Source organism: Pleurodeles waltl, chromosome 10, assembly GCF_031143425.1.
Source record: "Pleurodeles waltl isolate 20211129_DDA chromosome 10, aPleWal1.hap1.20221129, whole genome shotgun sequence".
NCBI lineage: Eukaryota > Metazoa > Chordata > Amphibia > Caudata > Salamandridae > Pleurodeles > Pleurodeles waltl.
The window spans coordinates 900916225-900935346 of NC_090449.1; the positions used below are offsets into that span (position 1 = coordinate 900916225).

Consider the following 19122-nt stretch of genomic DNA (forward strand, 5'->3'; position numbering starts at 1 on the left):
AAAACATTGCTTTGGCTAGTAGTCATTATACACAATGAAGAACTATCTTCTATCGGACTAGGAGGTGTAGACAGCAAAAGATGGGGAATACATTTTTAGATTTTATTGTCAAGAAAAGGAAGACAGCTCAGCACAAAGAGATAGTATGATGGTTACCAAAAGATAAGGAGTGCATAAACTGCAAACGATTGCAAACATTTCCTATGTAGAATTGTTGGCTCACATAATCTGTTCAGTAGAAAAAGACATAGGGGTCTGTTTAACCTGCTTAAAGTGTTGCTTCAAATTTGATTTTTCTTTTTTTCTTTTCTGCAGCATATTACATCAGACAGCTACATTCCATGCCTTGGTGACTTGTGTAAAGCACTCTGGGAAGTCATGCTTAGTTATTATAGAACCATGGAGTGGCATGAAAAGCATGACAGCGGAGAAACCACTCCAGTTTCAGGTCAGAGAACCTATCAAGAGTGCCCTTTAAATGTTTTATGCTTTTGTATTTCATTGTAATGTCAAAATGTCAACCCACATAGTAAGACTAAGGGCCTGCTTATGAGATGGGCGGGCCATCGGCCCGCCAGACCCGTGGGAAGGGGGCCACCATGAAGCTGGCGATCTTCCCCTGACCCAATTGCGAAGTTTCCACTGGGCTGACTGGTGGAAACCTCCGTATTAGGAGGGTTCCGCCAGTCAGCTCAGAGGAAACAGTGCAGCAGCATTGGCCTCGGCTCCTTAGGGAGCCAATGCCAATGTTGTCGCACAAAGGGTGCCCCCAACATCCTCGAATGTGCACTGTCTGCCAAAGCAGGCAGTGCGCATTCCGAGGGTGTTGGGCAGGAGGGCCCCTGCACTTCCCACAAGATGGTCGTGGGCAGTGTAGGAGTCCCCCTGTGGCCCCCAGCACCGCCTTTCCGCCAACCTTTTCATGGCGGGACCCCACCATGTATAGGCTGGCGGAAAGGGAAGTTGTGATCAGCATGGCAGCGCTTAACTCCGCACCGCCGTTGCTGGCCACAATTTCGACCGCTGCCAACCAGTCGGGATCCATGATCCTGGCAGTGGCAGCAGCCCTCTGGTAGTCCGAATCTGGTGGTTGGGCTGCCAGGACTGCGGCAGTCCTACCGCCACTGCGGGTTCAGCAGTTTGAAGATCGCGAAAACTCGTAATTATGCTTTAAGTGTTTACAACTGGGTTATCTGGGTTCCACATCTACTTGTAAGGGGAGAAATGTTTATGCAAAGATCATACAATATCTGAAGGCATAATTATGTTTTTGATATGTATACAAAACAAAAGGTAGTTGGTGATTGCTTCACCTTTGTAAACCATAAGTGGTCTATTCATTTCTAATAAGCACAGTATCAAGTTGTAGAGTAATCTTTTCTGATGAATACTTCTAACCACAGATTCCTCATGTTTTGAAAACTCCCAGGTGCCAGACTAGATCTGGAAAAAACAGTTCTTGCATGGCGACAGGTGGTGCCATTCTACCACTCATCGACTCTGCACTGCCTCCTTATTTGACGACATGGAGCCATGTATGGGAACCATCCCTGCTTACTAAAGTCAGCTTTGCTTTTTCCATGCGCTTCAATGTATACCTGGGGCTTCACTCATAACATTTTGGTAGCCAAGGGCTCCCATAATTTACAGAAAAAACAGTGTGCTAAGGAAATGTCCCTGCTGAAGATGGCAGATTTTAAGCTGTGCAGCAACTGCTGCAAGCCTATATTGGTCACAGATCCTCACAACATCTGCCTGTCATGCCTTGGCACAATCATGATTTGAAGTTTTACGACATAGGCTTTCTGATGTGCTGCAAAGTCAGGCTTATGCTGTGGAACACAGCAGATGCCAGTTTTGTTGGAAGTCCTGGGTCGTTCAGAATACCAATCATGGATCCATTCTCCATCTTCTGATAAGCCCAAGTTGAAGGCAAAAGACAAGTCACGGCTGAAGTATAAAAAGTCCAAAAAGGGTTTGTTCTTTTACCTACTGTTCTCGCTCCAGAAAATGGTTGCACAGTCAACAAGTCATTGGCCTGATTCCACATGCATCTTCAGACCCGTTCCTGACACAGGTCTGCCTCGACTTTCCAAGATCATCACTAACACCACAGCAAATTGAAGCCTTTAAGAATGCAATGCGCCGTTGCTTAAAGTGGTGTCGGCTTTCTCGGGCACGCCTTTGGTCTTTTAGATCTTTTGTGAACTCTGGACAGGATTCCACTGACGGGTTCTCTTTCTTGTTGTGGGATAAGATCTTAACTGGAAAAGAGAAGACTAGCTTGGGACCACTGACTGACCTCATGTAGGTCAAGCCTTCTGTCATGCAATGTTGGAACCGTTTAGGACAGCTTCTGCTTACTGTGTGCCACTCTCCAAGGGTGAGCAGATTACTCTAGGCTTTGTAACTCTGGCAGCTTTAACCCCTGATGCCTTCAGACACCATAACTGTATGTGCTCCCTTCGGTTCAGACATGGATACCATTGAATGAGCTGACTAAAACGCGGGTTTTAGTGCTGTCAATGTCTGAAGAAATTATCTATCCGTCAAAGGAAAAAGGTAACACAAACTTTCACTGTGTTCTCTTAGCAGAGCACCTCCCCATAGCACAGAGTTGCCTGATTGGAGATGGTTTTCAGCTCCTACACCTGTACCCTTGCAATGCCTGATAAATCTGTGGTTTACTGCATATGATGTGTCTGAGGTGCCAGGACCCCTTGACCTGCAACCCGGCACCAGTACCCCGACGAAATCAAGAACCTCAGGCTCGAAACCTCAGCTCACTCATCACCATACTCCACAGCATTGGCATCCAAGACAACGCACTGAACTGGATCTCCTCTTTCCTCACCAGCCCAACACTGGGGTTCTTCTTCCCTCCTTAAATCACCGCACCTAAAGACATCATCTATGACATCCCCCAGGGCTCCTCCCTCAGCCCCACCCTCTTCAATATCTACATGACTCCACTGGCAGACATTGCATGCACCCACGGACTCAACATCATCTCCTGTGCCGATGATACTCAGCTCGTTCTGTTCCTCACAGATGACACCACCAACACACAAACTAACTTCCAAAACGCTTTGACCGATATCGCCGCCTGGATGCGCACTAACTGCCTCAAACTAAACTCCGATAAAACAGAGATCCTCATCTTCGGAAACAAGCCCTCCCCCTAGACCAACACGTGGTGGCCCGCCGCCCTCGGTCCCACACCCACCGACCATGCACACAACCTTGGGATCATCCTAGACACCCAACTGACCATGGAGAAACAAATCAACATGTCTCTTCTGCCTGCTTCCACATCCTCCGCATGATCTTCCAGTGGATCCCCATCTCTACCAGGAAAACTTCCACTCAGGCCCACATCTCCAGCCGACTAGACGATGGAAATGTGCTGTATGCTGGAACCACAAAACAGCTCATGAACTGCCTCCAGACCATCCAAAACGCAGATGCAAAACTCATCCTCGACCTCACCAGAAGAACCAGCATCACCCTCCACCTCAGGGCCGTCCACTGGTTCCCCATCCATCAAAGATGCCTCTTCAAGCTCCGCACGCACGCGTACAAAGCTGTCCACAATGCCGGACCCGCCTACATCAACAACTGCCGCACTCTCCACCGACCAACTAGAGACCTCCGCTCAGCATCCCTTACCCTGGCCCAACCCGTTGTGAACACTATGGAAGTCGCTTCTTCTCCCACCTCTCTGTCGATCCTGGAACAACCTCCACCTCCGCACCTCCCCTTCTCTGAAGGACTTCAAGAAGCAGCTTAAGACATGGCTCTTCAACCGCCAGCATGAGGAATGCAGCACCCCCCAGCACTTAGAGACCCCCTGGGGGTGACTAGCTAGTGCCTCATAAGACTCTGTGATTGATTCTTACCCAGTATAATACTTAGGCTGGCTTGCATTTAGGTTTGCATCATGGGAGTGCCCTTAACACTTCACTTGACATTCCCTGCCACTGTCACCCTGTTTCAGAGGACATTTCCTGGTTTACGACTATTATGAAAAGCTGCAGAAGCCTTGGAATGGCCCTTGTAATTTCTTAGTATTGGGACCCTTGCTTCTATTCAGAGAAGCCCTACTGAGCTTTTGTGAATACAAGGATCGAAGGGCCAATCTAAGGTGAGAGTGGAATACATGCCATAGTAAAGATGCTAAAAACTGGAAATCCTTTTTTTGTTTTTCATCTTTTCTTGTTTTCAGCATTTTCAGTAAATAGTTGGTTTGTGGTATGAGCTGATTTCAATAAAGATATGAATTTTGCTATATTGCCTGATTTTAACGTTTAATTCTTAAGAGATGGTGGATAAGAGTTTGGTACATGTTTGGAGTGGGAACCACTTTACCTCTGCAAGTGCCCGGTGTTCTAATCAAATATGTATTGTCCATGTATCAGACGTACAGCAGTGTGGACGGTGGCATTAGTGTACTTGAGGGTGTTCTCAAGGAATCCTGTGAGGAAGCCCTTGCCTCCACTGATGCAAGCGAGCATAAGGCCTTCTATGATTGAGCAGAGGATGTGTAAGGGGAAGAAGAATTTAGCCTTGCAGAGAAGACTGCACTGAATGCATCAGTTGAAAACTATTTTGATAATTATTTTTCTAGTGTGTATTCTTAAGGAAAGACTTGAATCAATTTTGAAAACAAAAAAGGTGATAAATGAAATGTTTAAATTATTCTCAGACAATAATAATTACCCAGAGCATATCCCAGTGCATGTTTTTTTAGCCCTCTATACCACTCCACACAGAGACCACGAATACGCAATTCACCTTTGGTCTACCTCAAAATGGACCTTCCAACCAAACTGCAAAACCAGGTCCCATCCAGAGGGTACAAGTAATCTCGGACCGGTTTCAGCCTTGTTGTGCATGCTTAGTGATGTGCATCCTGAGTCCTTTTGAAATATATTGCTTGTGGTAGTTAACAATACATCCAACCTAGATTTTAGGAGCAGCTGAGCACTTTCCAGAGTTTTTTTGTGAACTATACTTATTTATTTTGTGTGGGGGGTTGAGTTGAAATATAATTTCAGAATCCAGGATATGATGAGAAGGGTGGAAACATGTAAATGGAAAGGACTTGGCAGCACTTTGTGTGATTGTATGTTCTTAGCATTACGTACAAACGTGTACATTAGACAATTTTGTATTTTCATTGCTCAGAATCGCTTGATTTTAGTCAAGTGCAAATACGAGGATTAATACAGAGATCTGCAAGTTCTTATTTCAACTAAATTGCCACTATATCCTATCTCTTGTCTTTCACTTGTATTACATCTACATCTATGATTATCTTGCAAAATGTATTTAGCAACCCGTGTAATCCAACTGTGCACCATTTATACATGGGCATTTCTTTTTTTTTTTTCCTAATTTAAATAATGCTCATTTCCAAAAATGTCTTACTGAGGATATTGTTGTACAAGCAAAACTTCCTTTCCAGCTTTTGGAAGTTTGTCCGCCAATCACCCTGAATTGTAAGCATCTTGGCAATGCAGGGCAGAGTCAGAAATATTCTTGTTTTTACTCTTTAACGATTATGGCTACTCTTAAAAACACAACTTCAAGATAGAATAGCAAAACAGACAGGTTGATTGCCTTGCCTGAACACGTGTAGACCGAGTGCAGTTCATTTTAAGAGATTTTAAGAGATGATGTAGCTTGTTTGCTTTTTGGAAAGAATACATAACTGGTTTCATCAAATTATAGCTCTTTCTAGCTTTCATTTTTTGTATATTTGGTTTGTAGCATACATACACATGCATGGTTATTTTGGAAGTCTCATTTATGGTAATATCGGCAATATATGCTTAACTCCGACGCCTTCAGTGCCCCCGAGCAGCGTCAACCCCATCCTCATTCTCTGAGCCGGTCCAGCGTCATGCAGCACTGATTCTGACTTTGACAGGGGCCATGCCCCCTATATCAGAATCTGACCCTTATTCTTACAAGTTGGAGTATGGTGAGGGGTGGGAGGGGTTGCTGGACCCTTTAGAGTACCATCAATCAATCAGTAAATTTATAAAGCGCACTACATACCCGTGAGGGTTTCAAGGCGCTTGGTGGGGGGGGGGGGGGGGGGTGTAGGGGGGTGCTGCTACTGATCGAAGAGCCAAGTTTTGAGGAGTCTTCTGAATGCAAGTAGGTCTTGGGTCTGGCGTAGGTTGGTAAGGAGGGAGTTCCAGGTCTTGGCGGCGAGGTAGAAGAAGGATCTACCGCCGGAGGTCTTTCGCTGGATGCAGGGGACGACGGCTAAGGCGAGGTTCGAGGAGCGGAGCTGGCGGGTGGGGGTGTAGAAGCTGAGTCTGCTGTTTAGGTAGGCAGGTCCGGTGTTGTGGAGGGCCTTGTGTGCGTGGGTGAGTAGCTTGAAAGTGATCCTCTTGTCTAGGGGAGCCATTGAAGGTCTCTCAGGTGGTGGGAGATGTGGTTGCGGCGGGGTATGTTGAGGATCAGTCGGGTGGAGGCATTTTGGATGCACTGGAGGCATCGTAGGTGTTTGGCAGGGATGCCAGTGTAGAGTGCGTTGCCGTAGTCTAGTTTGCTGCTGACGAGGGCTTGTGTCACGGCTTTTCTTGTTTCAGTCGGGATTCACTTGTAGATCCTGCAGAGCATGCAGAAGGTGTTGTTGCAGGAGGAGGAGACTGCGTTGACCTGTTTGGACATGGAGAGGGAGGAGTCGAGGATGAATCCTAGATTGCGTGCATGGTTGGTGGGAGTTGGAGGGGTTCCCAGTGTGGTCGGCCACCACGAGTTGTCAGAGTCTGAGGGGGTCGGTCCGAGGATGAGGACCTCCGTCTTGTCCGAATTCAGCTTCAGCCGGCTGTTCCTCATCCATTCGGCGATGGCCTTCATGCCCTCGTGGAGGTTGGTTTTGGCGGTGTGTGGGTCTTTGGTGAGGGAGAGGATGAGCTGTGTGTCATCAGCGTAGGAGATGATGTTGAGGTCGTATTGGCGGGCCAATTGTGCGAGGGGGTCCATGTAGATATTGAACAGTGTAGGGCTGAGGGAGGAGCCCTGGGGAACGCCGCAGATGATGTCGGTGGCTTTGGATCTGAAGGGGGGGAGACGTACACTTTGGGTTCGGCCGTGGAGAAAGGAGGCGATCCAGTCGAGGGCTTTATCTTGTATTCCGGCTTTGAAGAGGCGGGCTTTCAGGGTGCGGTGGCAGACTGTGTCGAAGGTGGCAGATAGGTCAAGGAGGATGAGGGCTGATGTTTCTCCGTTGTCCAGTTGGCGTCTGATGTCATCTGTGGCGGCTAATAGGGTGGTCTCGGTGCTGTGGTTCCGTCTGAACCCTGATTGGGAGGGGTCCAGGATGTTGTTGTCTTCGAGGTGGCGGGTCAGTTGCGTGTTGGGGATTTTTTTCGATGACCAGATGCAGGGAGATGGGACAGAAGTTCTTGGGATCTTGAATGTCAGCTTTGGGCTTCTTCAGGTGGGCGTGGATTTCGGCATGCTTCCAGCTTTCCGGAAAAGTTGCTGTTTTGAAGGAGATATTGATGACCTTCCGTAATTGGGGGGGGCGATGATAGCATCAGCTTTGTTGTATACGTGGTGTGGGCATGGGTCCGACGTGATCCTGAGTGGATGGAGTTCATGATCTTGAGTGTTTGTGTCGTTGACATTGGTCCAGGAGGTCAAGTGGTTGGTGCGGGTGGTGCTTTCGTGGTTGGGGTCTGGCGTGGTTGTGGTGGAGAAGCTGTTATGGATGTCAGTGATTTTCTGGAGGAAGTAGGTGGTCAGAGAGTCGCAGAGTTCTTGAGATGGTGGGATGTCGTTGGCGCTGGGATTGGAGAGTTCTTTCATGATGTTGAAGAGTTCTTTGCTGTTGTGTGCTTTGTTATCCAGGCGGTCTTTGAAGGAGGATCTCTTGGTTATTCTGATGAGTTGGTGGTGCCTGCGGGAGGCGTCCTTGAGGGCTGTGTGGTTGTCGGGGTGCGTTCGTGGAGCCATTTCTTTTTTAGTTTCCGGCAGTCGCGTTTGGAGGCTTGGAGCTCGTCGGTGAACCAGGTGGCTTTTTTGCGGGCTTGGTTGTTGGGTGGGTTCTTGAGAGGTGCTAGCGAGTTGGCACAGTTGGTGATCCACTGTCGGAGGTTGAGAGCGGCGGTGTCTGGGTCGGTGGGGTTGGTCGCCCCCCATCTACAAGACTACTTGGACTGGCGTAAGGACCTGGGTAAAGCCAGTGGTCTGGATATTCCCCCTAACACTGGCATGCTTTCTCCCCCTACCATGGCTACACAACTGACTCAGTGGGCAGAGCGGTTGCATCCGTGGTGGCACTGAGGTGCCACATTTGGTTGAGGGAGTCTGGCTTTTCAGGGGATGTCCAAGCCAGTGTTCTGGACATGCTCTTTGATGGCACCTGTCTCTTTGGAGACAAAGCTGACGCAGCGCTCGAGCTCTTAAAGGGTTCTTCTGCTACGATCAGGACCTTGGGTCTTGTGGCTGCCCCTCATCCCCTCAGTCTGCGTTTTACCCCCTTTCTTAGCTATGGAAGGGGTGTCCCATCCCATCCGTTTCCCTCTAGCCTCTGTGCTGCTCATGCTGCCCAGACTCTACTCCCTTCCCTTTGAGACTGCCCCTCCACCCATGCGACCCTCCTACGATCGGATGATAGAGGATCACTTGGCACTTCTCTGCGAGGAGGTTACAGCTCTCTTGTCTAAGGGAGCCCTAGAGAGGGTGTAGGAAGCTGGCTCTAGATATACTATACCAAAGTAAGGTATAGTGTGTACAGAGTCCAGTGGCTCCCCAGATACTTTACAGAGGCCAGTTATCCCTTATTAGTGAAATGTAGTCAGTGTCTAGAAGCCAGGCTGTCTAGAGGTAGCTGTAGGCAGAGCAGCCAAGGCTGAACTAGAAGACATGCAAAGCTCCTGAAATACCACTGTATTCAAACAGTACTTACACACAAGAAAGACAATACTCCTTATTACCAAAAATAAAGATAATTTATTTTAGTGACACAAGGCCAAAAATATCTCAGAGGCTATACTCCCTTAGGAGGTAAGTATTATACACAAAATATACACTAGTAACCAAAATCAGGCAAGTAAACCGTCATAAAATAGTGCAAATAGTGAAAATCACCATAGGTTACAATGGCCGAGGGGGAACACAAACCATATACTAAAATAGTGGAATGCGAATGTCGGTTTCCTACCTAGGCAAGAGTAGTGTGTATAGGGGCGCTGGGAGTGTAAGAAAACACTAAAGGTAAGTAAAGTACCCCACCCCAGAGCCCAGGAAAGCAGAAGAAAACAACTCAAGTTTCCTCAGAACACACTAGAAGTCGTGATAAAGAATTATGCAGAACCAAGCAAGACTGCAAGACACCAATGATGGATTCCTGGACCTGAAGACCTGTGGAGAGAGGATACCAAGTCGCAGAACAGCTGAAGAGTCCAGGAGTAACAGGAGCCCCTGCTAACCCGGATGAAGGTGCAAAAGTGGATTCTCCGGTTGGAAGAAAAAGTCAGAGATGTACCAAAGAAGACAGCTGCGGGTTCCTGCTTGGTGCAAGAGATGTCCCACGTCAAGTAGAAGAATGCAGGCTGGTTTTCGTCGTTGGATTCTGCCAACAAGCCTTGGCTCACACAAGAGACACGTTTGGTGGGAAAAGGTGGTTCCAGGACCCAGGAAGAACTTGTAGGTCTCAACTCGGACTGAGGAGACAGAGGAGGCTCAAAGCACTTCAGAGAGCCCTCAGACGACCAGGCAGCACCCACAGAAGTCCCAGGACATGGGGACAAGGGAGGTGCAAATCGCGGTCGTTGCAGCACTACACAAAGGGATCCCATGCCGCTAGAGAACAACTCTGGGAGCTGAGCGTCGCAGGATAGAGTGCTGGGGACCTGGGCTACGCTGTGCACAAACAATTCCTTGGAGAAGCGCACAGAAGCCCTGGGAGCTGCAAAGCACGCGTTGCACAGTGGTACTGTCTGGCATGGGGAGGCAAGCGCTTACCTCCACCAAATTTGGACAGTTGGATCTTTGGACAGTCAGGGTCACTTCCGTCCACCACCTGTGTTCCAGGATCCATGCTCGTCTCTAGGAGAGGGGACCCAGAGTACCGGTCGTCGTTGCAGAGAGGTGCCTGCTGAAGCAGGGAAGTGACTCCATCACTCCACGGGAGATTCCTTCGGTCCTTCTGGTGCAGGATGAAGATAGGCATTCCTCGGAGCATGCACGACCTGGAAACTGTCGCAGTTGCTGGCAGGAGCTGAAGTTACAGAGTTGCAGTAGCCTTCTTGGATACCTTTTTGCAGTTGTTGACTTCCTGGAGAAGTTCTGCGGTTGATCCGACGGTAGAAGGTGAAGCAGAGGTTGCAGAGGATTCCTGCTGGAGTTTTGCAAAACCAAATCTGAGGAAACATCCTAAATAGCCCTGAGAGGGGGATTGGTCACCTAACCAGGTAAGCACCTATCAGGAGGGGTCTCTGACATCACCTGCTGGCACTGGCCACTCAGATGCTCCCTGACCATCCTGAAAACAGGATGGCAGAACCCAGAGACACTCTGGAGGAGCTCTGGGCACCACCCCTCGGGTGGTGATGGACAGGGGAGTGGTCACTCCCCTTTCGTTTGTCCAGTTTCACGCCAGAGCAGGGACTGGAGGGGTCCCTGAACCGGTGTAGACTGGATTATGCAAGGAGTGCACCATCTGTGCCCTTCAGAGCACTTCCAGAGGCTATTGGAGGAAACCCCTCCCATGCCTGTAACACCTGTTTCCAAAGGGAGAGGGTGTAACACCCCTGCCCCAAAGGAAATGCTTTGTTCTGCCTTCCTGGGATTAGGCTGCTTAAGCCCCAGGCGGGCAGAAGCCTCTCTGTGAGGTGGCAGCAGCTGGGGCAGAAGTGGAAACCTCAGAGAGCTGGTTTGGCAGTACTAGGGGTCCATGGTGTAGCCTCAAGGGTGCATGGAATTGTCCCCTCAATACCAGAATCCGATTGTGGGTACAATTTCCAGTCCCTATACACCTCACATGGCCATATTTGGGGTTTCCATTGTGAAGCTACATATATGTATTGACCTATATGTAGTGCACACTTATAATGGCATCCCCGCACTCAGAGTCTGGGAAAATAGGCCTGGATGACATGGGGGCACCTCTGCTAGTGCAGGGATGCCCTCAGACACAGGTACATGCACCTAGCCTTCAGGGTCTGACGGTTAGATATATAGGTGACTTATAACTGACCTGGTACAGTGAAAATGGCTGTGAAATAGTGCTTACACTATTTCACTCAGGCTGCAATGGCAGTCATGTGTTTGTGTGAGCTCTTTATGGGTGGCAAAAGAAATGCTGCAGCCCATAAGGATCTCCTGGAACCCCAATGCCCTGGGTACCTATGTTCCATAAACTCGGGACTTATAAGGGGGGTCCAGTATGTCAATCTCGAGTTAAATATGTAGTCACTAGTCTATAGTGACAAATTTGGAAAAAGGGGCACTTTTCTACAGTCAAGCATACTGACAAAACAGTAAAACATACTGACATGTAGACCACAAACCATAAGCACTGAGGTCCTGACTAGCAGGATCCCAGTGACACAGTCAAAACACACTGACAATCAGGCAGAAATTGTGGGTAACATGCTAAGAAAGATGGTACTTTCCTACAATCACTTTCAAGTATCAATTGTGGTTTGGTTATAAACAATACTTTTCAATAGCACAGGTAGACATTTAGTGCAAAACAAATAATTGATGGCAATGCAGTGCTAGGGAAGGAAAAGTACAAGATCAGTTTGAAGGTAAGAACTCAACTTACGGTTTCAGTCTTCGGTTGGGGGGTGGGGGAGTTAGATGTCCACAGGGCAGGGTTTAAGAGAACACCAAGAGTGCACCACCAGCAACACAGGGCCGGCCGTGTGCAGAGGTCAAACGTGGTGGCTGGTGCCCAATGGAGACTGGGGGCACTTAGAAAGGATCGGTTTGCAAGTAAGTACCCATTGCCTCAGGGAACATGTCCTGGGAGTTTAAATCTGCTCTGGGAGAGGGGTGGGAGTTGGGGGAAGTTGTGGGGCAGGTCAGCACCAAACATACACCCTCAGTCACATGGGGCCGGCCGAGTGCAGGGTGCAAAAACACCGTTGGGCGACCATTACAATTCATTGAGGATCGCTGGGTTCACAAAGAGGCTGCAGGCTTGGTCCAGGGAGTCGGATGAAGGAGACCAATGGCTGGGCAGGTAAGTTAGGATGCCACTAGATGTCGGTGGACCATCGGCTGGGTTCCCCAGGGCCATGGGCTTCGGTTGCAGAGGTACCTTTTGCCCTCTGTAAATCTTCACCAGAGCCGGTCGCTGTTGGGAGGGGGTCCTGTCGACTCGGGCTACAGGCATCATCTTGTTGGCCAAAAGGAGTCAACTCACGGTGAATTAAAGGTTGGAATCGCCAGCGGGGCCTTTCTCTGGACCGGTGGGCCACCTGGACTTGGGCCATGGGCGTTGCGTGCAGGGTGGGCAGGACCCGTGGATCCGGTGGGCACTGGAGTCCTTGTTGGAGGTTTCTTTTCGGACAGGGCCGCTGTCCTTGGGGGTTCTTGGTCCTTAGGGAAGGCAGTCTGAGAGTTTGTATAGGTTGCTGGTCCTGCAGGATGAGTCGTCTTTATTAGCGGGAGTCTTGAAGATGCAGACAGGCCAGAAGGGTTGGGGCCAAGTCAGTTGTCATTGGAGTCTTCACTGCTGGTGCAGCTCTTCAGTCCTTCTTCTTCTGAAGAGCAAGGTTCAGGAGTGCCCATAAATACTAGATTTAGGGGTATTACAGGGGTCTAAGGGCAGTAGCTTATGGCTACTGACCCTGAGGGTGACTACACCCTTGCTGTGCCCACTCCCTGTGGGGGGTGGAGGGCACATTCTTTACCCCATTGGCTAACATCCTCCACAACAAGATGGAGGATTCTAAAGAGAGGGGTTCACATCAATTCTGGTCACCCTAGGGGTGTTCCCAGCTGGGGTGGGCACTCCTTCTCTTATTTACTAATTTTCCGCCGAACCTACAGCCAAAAAGTGGGCATTGGTCCAAGGGTGGGTATCCCCACTGCCTGGAGTGCCTTGGTCAGCATAACAAAAGGCAGGAGCCTTTAAGTCTCACTGTCAAGTGTTGCTGTTCCTGCAGAGGGGAGGTGTGAAGCACCTCCACCCAGAGCAGGCTTTGTCTCTGATTCCCAACAGCACAAAAGCAATCCCCTCATGGTGTCAAAAACTTGTCTGGTGGTGGTAGGCTGGCAGTGACCGGTCAGCCACACACTAGAGAGTTGGTTGAATTTCAGGGGGCATCTCTAAGATGACCCATGTGTGCATTTTTCGATAAATCCAACACTGGCATCAGTGTGGGTTTACTGAGGTGAGAAGTGTGATACCAAACTTCTTAGCATTCAGTAAAGCCATCATGGAGCTGTGGAGTTCATAGTGACAGACCCCCAGCCCATGTACTCAGTATGGCTTCATTGCACTTACAATGTCTAAGAATGGACTTAGACACTGTAGCGGCATGTTGCCCATGCACTGTGCCCTCACCTTTGGTATAGTGCACCCTACCATAGGGCTGTGCGGCTTGCTAGAGGAGTGACCCAGGAAGGGACGCCCTGTTTACTTTACCTTTTTTGTCTTTTTCTCCCTACCAGCACACAATTTGCAATGGCAGTGTGCATGTGTTTGGTGAGGGGTCCATTTGGGTGGCATAATATATGCTGCAGCCATTAGAGACAACCTCAGGCCACAGGGCCCTTGGTACCTCTAGTTCCTTTTACAAGGGACTTAGCTGTGTGCCACTTGTGGAAGCAATGGTACAGGTTAGGGAAAGAACACAGGTGCCTCGGACTGGTTAACAGGATCCCAGCACACACTCAGTTAAGTTGGCATCAGAGTGGGGGGGGTGTGACCATGCCAAAAGGGGCACTTTCCTACAGAGCCCCTTTTGGCATGGTCCCGGTGCCAGAAGTAGGTTGTGGTTGCTATTCCCACTACTTTCTGGTACCCGAAAGTTCAAGGGCCTCCGTTCTATCCTAGGCCTTTGGTACCTCAATATCTTCCTCAAAAAGGAGAAGTTCATCATACTCACTCTGGCTCAGGTCCTATCTACCCTGAACCCAGGAGACTAGATTGTAGCATTGGACTTGCAGGACGCATACATCCACATCGCCATCCTGCCTGCCCACAGTTGTTACTTGTAGTTCATAGTAGGCACAGGCACTTTCAGTTCATCTTGCTCCCGATTGGCCTTACCAGTGCCCCTCGGTTGTTCACCAGGGTGATGGCAGTGTGTAGGAAAGTACCATCTTGCCTGGCATGTTACCCCCAATTTTTTACTTATATGTCAGTTTGTTTTGCCTGTGTCACTGGGATCCTGCTAGCCAGGACCCCAGTGCTCAGAATTGTGGCCTGTATGTGTTCCCTGTGTGGTGCCTAACTGTATCACTGAGGCTATGCTAACCAGAACCTCAGTGTTTAGGCTCTCTCTGCTTTTGAAATTGTCACTGCCTTATAATTACCTAGTATATGGTACCCAGGGTATTAGGGTTCCAGGAGATCCCTATGGGCTGCAGCATTTCTTTTGCCACCCATAGGGAGCTCAGACGATTCTTACACAGGACTGCCACTGCAGCCTGAGTGAAATAACGTCCACATTATTTCACAGCCATTTTACACTGCACTTAAGTAACGTAAAAGTCACCTATATGTCTAACCCTCACTTGGTGAAGGTTAGGTGCAAAGTTACTAAGTGTGAGGGCACCCTGGCACTAGCCAAGGTGCCCCCACATTGTTCAGGGCAATTTCCCCGGACTTTTAGTGCGGGGACACCATTACACGTGTGAACTACATATAGGTCAATACCTATGTGTAGCTTCACAATGGTAACTCCGAACATGGCTATGTAAGATGTCTAAGATCATGGAATTGTCCCCCCAAGCCAAATCTAGTATTGGGGTGCCAATCCCATGCATCCCCGGGGCTCCAGCATGGACCCCGGGTACTGCCAACCTAGCTCTCTGGGGTTTTCTCTGCAGCTACCGCTGCTGCCAAGCCTCAGACAGGCTTCTGCCCTCCTGGGGTCTGGGCAGCCCAGTCCCAGGAAGACAGAACAAAGGATTTCCTCTGAGAGAGGGTGTTACACCCTCTCCCTTTGGAAATAGGTGTTAAGGGTTGGGGAGGAGTAGCCTCCCCCAGCCTCTGGACATGCTTTGAAGGGCACAGATGGTGCCCTCCTTGCATAAGCCAGTATACACCGGTTCAGGGAGCCCCCAGCCTCTGCTCTGGTGCGAAACTGGACAAAGGAAAGGGGAGTGACCACTCCCCTGTCCATCACCACCCCAGGGGTGGTGTCCAGAGCTTCTCCAGTGTGTCCCAGACCTCTGCCATTTTGAATGCAGAGGTGTGAGGGCACAATGGAGACCTCTGAGTGGCCAGTGCCAGCAGGTGACGTCAGAGACCCCTCCTGATAGGTGCTTACCTGGTTAGGTAGCCAATCATCCTCTGAGGACTATTTAGGGCCTCTCCTGTGGGTTTCTCGTCAGATAATGAATGCAAGAGCTCACCAGAGTTCCCCTGCACTTCTCTCCAACTTCTGCCAAGGATCGACCGCTGACTGCTCCAGGGCGCCTGCAAAACCACAACAAATTAGCAAGACGACTACCAGCAACATTGTAGCACCTAATCCTGCCGGCTTTCTCAACTGTTTCCTGGTGGTGCATGCTCTGAGGGCTGTCTGCTCACACCCTGCACTGGAAGCCAAGAAGAAATCTCCCACTGAGTTGACCACCGACTTCGTGGGACCCTCTTTTGTTGTGTTGAGACGACAGCCGTGCTCAGATTTCTTGAACGCCTGTTCAAGTGCTTCTGCGGGTGTTGCCTGCTTCTCCGTGGGCTCTCTCTGATGCTGAGCGCCCCCTCTGTCTCCTCCTCCAAGGGGCGACCTCATGGTCCTTCCTGGGCCCGAGCAGCACCCATTATCTTCAACCGTGACTCTTGCAGCTAACAAGGCTTGTTTGCAGTCTTTCTGCGTGGAAACAACTCTGCATCCTCCAGCACGCTGTGGGACATCTTCTGACCAAAGGAGAAGTTCCTGGCACCTTCCGTTGTTGCAAAATCTTTGGCTTCTTCCACCCGTAGGCAGCCCTTTTGCACCTTCATCTGGGGTTTAGTGGGCCCCTGCCCCCACTGGACACTTGCGTGACTCTTGGACTTGGTCCCCTTTCTGTGCAGGTCCTCAGGTCCAGGAATCCGTCTGCAGTGCTTTGCAGTCAATTGTTGCCTTTGCAGAATCCCCTATCTCGACGTTACTGTCTTCCTGGAGTAGTAGGGTAACTTTACTCCTCCATTTCAGTGTCTTGGGGAGTGGTATCCTAGAAACCCTTAGTGTTTTCTTACACTCCCAGCAACCCTCTACACACTACACTAGGCCTGGGGTCCATTTGTGGTTCGCATTCCACTTCTGGAGTATATGGTTTGTGTTGCCCCTAGGCCTATTGTCTCCTATTGCATTCTAGTGTGTTCTACAGTGTTTGCACTACTTTTCTAAATGTTTACTTACCTGATTTTGGTTTGTGTGTATATTTTGTGTATTTTACTTACCTCCTAAGGGAGTATATCCTCTGAGACACTTTTGGCATATTGTCACTAAAATAAAGTACCTTTATTTTTAGTAGCTCTGAGTATTGTGTTTCTTATGATATAGTGCTATATGGTATAAGTGGTATAGTAGGAGCTTTGCATGTCTCCTAGTTCAGCCTAAGCTGCTCTGCTATAGCTACCTCTATCAGCCTAAGCTGCTAGAACACTACTAATTTACTAATAAGCGATACCTGGACCTGGCACAAGGTGTAAGTACCATCAGGTACCCACTATAAGCCAGGCCAGCCTCCTACACAGTGGTTGCAGCTCATCTGGGAAGATCAGGGGTTTCACTCTTCCCCTAGCTTGATGACTGGCTTTTGAAGCTGGGCTCGCCCCAGGCTGTCATTTCCTGCCTCCAGACTACAGCAGACCTCCTGCATTCTCTGGGGTTCACTATAAACATGCCAAGGTCACACCTGACTCCCTCTCAGATGCTCCCTTTCATCTGAGCTGTTCTGGACATGGTGCAGATTCGGCTTATCCTCCTGAGCGGGCGAGTCCAGGATATTCAGGCTACAATACGGATGTTTCAGCATCTATCCTACATTTTGGTGAGAACGACTGAGGCTGCTGAGCCTCATGGTCTCCTACAGCCTACTGGTGACACTTGCCAGATGGCATATACATGCTCTGTAGTGGGACCTGAAGTTCCAGTGGGTGCAGCATCAGGGGAATCTCTCCGACGTGGTCCAGATCTCAGAGGGAATTGCGCGAGATCTGCAGTGTTGGCTAACGATCTGCGGTTGTGTCAGAGGCAGATCCCTCTCCCTTCCCAACCAGATCTGACATTAATGACAGTTTCGTCACTTCTGGCATTGGACGGCCACTTGGGAGAAGCGTCTGGTCTCTGGCAGAGTCTGGACTCCACATCAATCTGTTGAAGCTCCAAGTGATCAGAGTAGAATGAAAAGCATTTCTTCCCGCTCTCAAATGGAAGGTAGTGCAGGTGTTCATGGACAACACCACTGCTATGGTGGTACTGCAACAAGCAAACCGGAGTGGGGTCCTGGACGCTTTGTCAATAGGCTCTGCGCCTCTGGCATGCCAGTGTGCAGAAAGGTCAGGCACTGCAGAATGGAACCATCTCCATTAAAATTTGCTATGCATTTTCTAAGAAGCAACCCCCTTAGAGCTTGCATGCTCATTCTACCAGAGCTAAAGCTGCAACCACTATGTTAAAACGTGGAATTCCAGTCCGGGACAACTGTCAAGTGACAATGTGAGCATCCCTGCACATGTTTACCAAACACTGCTGCCGGGGCAGGCTGGTCCGTAGGGATGGGCACTTTGCCTTTTTGGTCCTGTATGACTTTCTGGTGTGATCTTGGTTTGCAGACCCACCTTTGAAGATGGTATTGCTTTGGTATCTATTCTGAGGTAAGGAATTTCAGCTAGATGTCTCTGTCAAATGGACAAGTTACTTAAACACCTTATCTGGTAAAGACAATATCTAGTTGCAGATTCCTTACAGAGCCACCCATCCTCGCTGCCCTGCAATCTGATTTCTAGGGACGGGGACTTCCCTTTCAGGGCACTAGTTTTGACACACCAGTGGGCAGTGTTCTTCATGTCTCTGTGCTTTTGGCATGGAGAGTCATGAAAAGAAACAGACGTCAGTGTGCCAGGGTGGTGCCTATACAGAATCATTGACATCATATCCAGCACTGGCGAGTCCGACGACATACGTGGAGCCGATCAGCGTCCTGTAACGGTGCACCAAGGTACTGCTCTTGAAAAACCTCTGGATCTAGATGGACACATGGGAGAAATTCTAAGGTGAGGAATCTGCAACTAGATATTATCTCTACCATATAAAGTGGTAAATAACTTGTCCGACAGCACACCTCGGTGTTAAGCAATTTATGAGCTCTTTGAGGAAACTATTTCAAGTTATAAAAATCATGTGATGGTCTCCAAGTCACAGCTTGATTTGGTAATTTGCCTCATAAAGTGAGTTAAACAAATTCTTCCTTTTCCATTGGTTTAGGGATACAATCATCTATCTGGGACTTCAGATCACTTCCTAGGTAGATCAAACGATACAGACCATCTTCCACTGCTGCTCTCCCATATATTTAGGGACCTAAACTTATGACATATGAAAAGATTTTTATGTCTGGGGAGATTGGCTGCCATAATAATGTAAATACTGCTTAAGAACTTCTACTTTTTTTCATTCTATCCTTCTCAGTATCCCTCCCTCTTTTCTGAACTACTTGAAAAATATGATTAATGACAATCTGGTAGAGGAGGGAAACCTGCAAGATGAAACACATGCTAACCAATAAGGCTGAGCGGAACTCTTCAGAATACCACAGTGTTATATAAAAACTCAGCAAGATTCTGCAGAGTTCTGTCAACATGCTGAAAAATGCATGTCATTCTGTAATTTAGTGCTGATAGTCCGTCTCACCCTGAAAAATCATGCAGAAGCATGCAGCACAAGAGTGCATGGCAAATCGATTTGATATTGCTCCTGC

The 19122-nt window shown here is 48.9% G+C and overlaps 1 protein-coding gene across 2 annotated transcripts in view; it reads left to right on the forward strand.

Moving 5' to 3' along the window:
• VPS50 (VPS50 subunit of EARP/GARPII complex) overlaps positions 1-19122 on the forward strand; it is an 880308-nt gene that overhangs the window by 240497 nt on the left and 620689 nt on the right. For both annotated transcript variants that reach the window (XM_069211661.1, XM_069211662.1), the window contains exon 13: positions 316-448. In XM_069211661.1, the coding sequence (XP_069067762.1) occupies positions 316-448 (133 nt within the window). The remainder of the gene's footprint in view (positions 1-315; positions 449-19122) is intronic.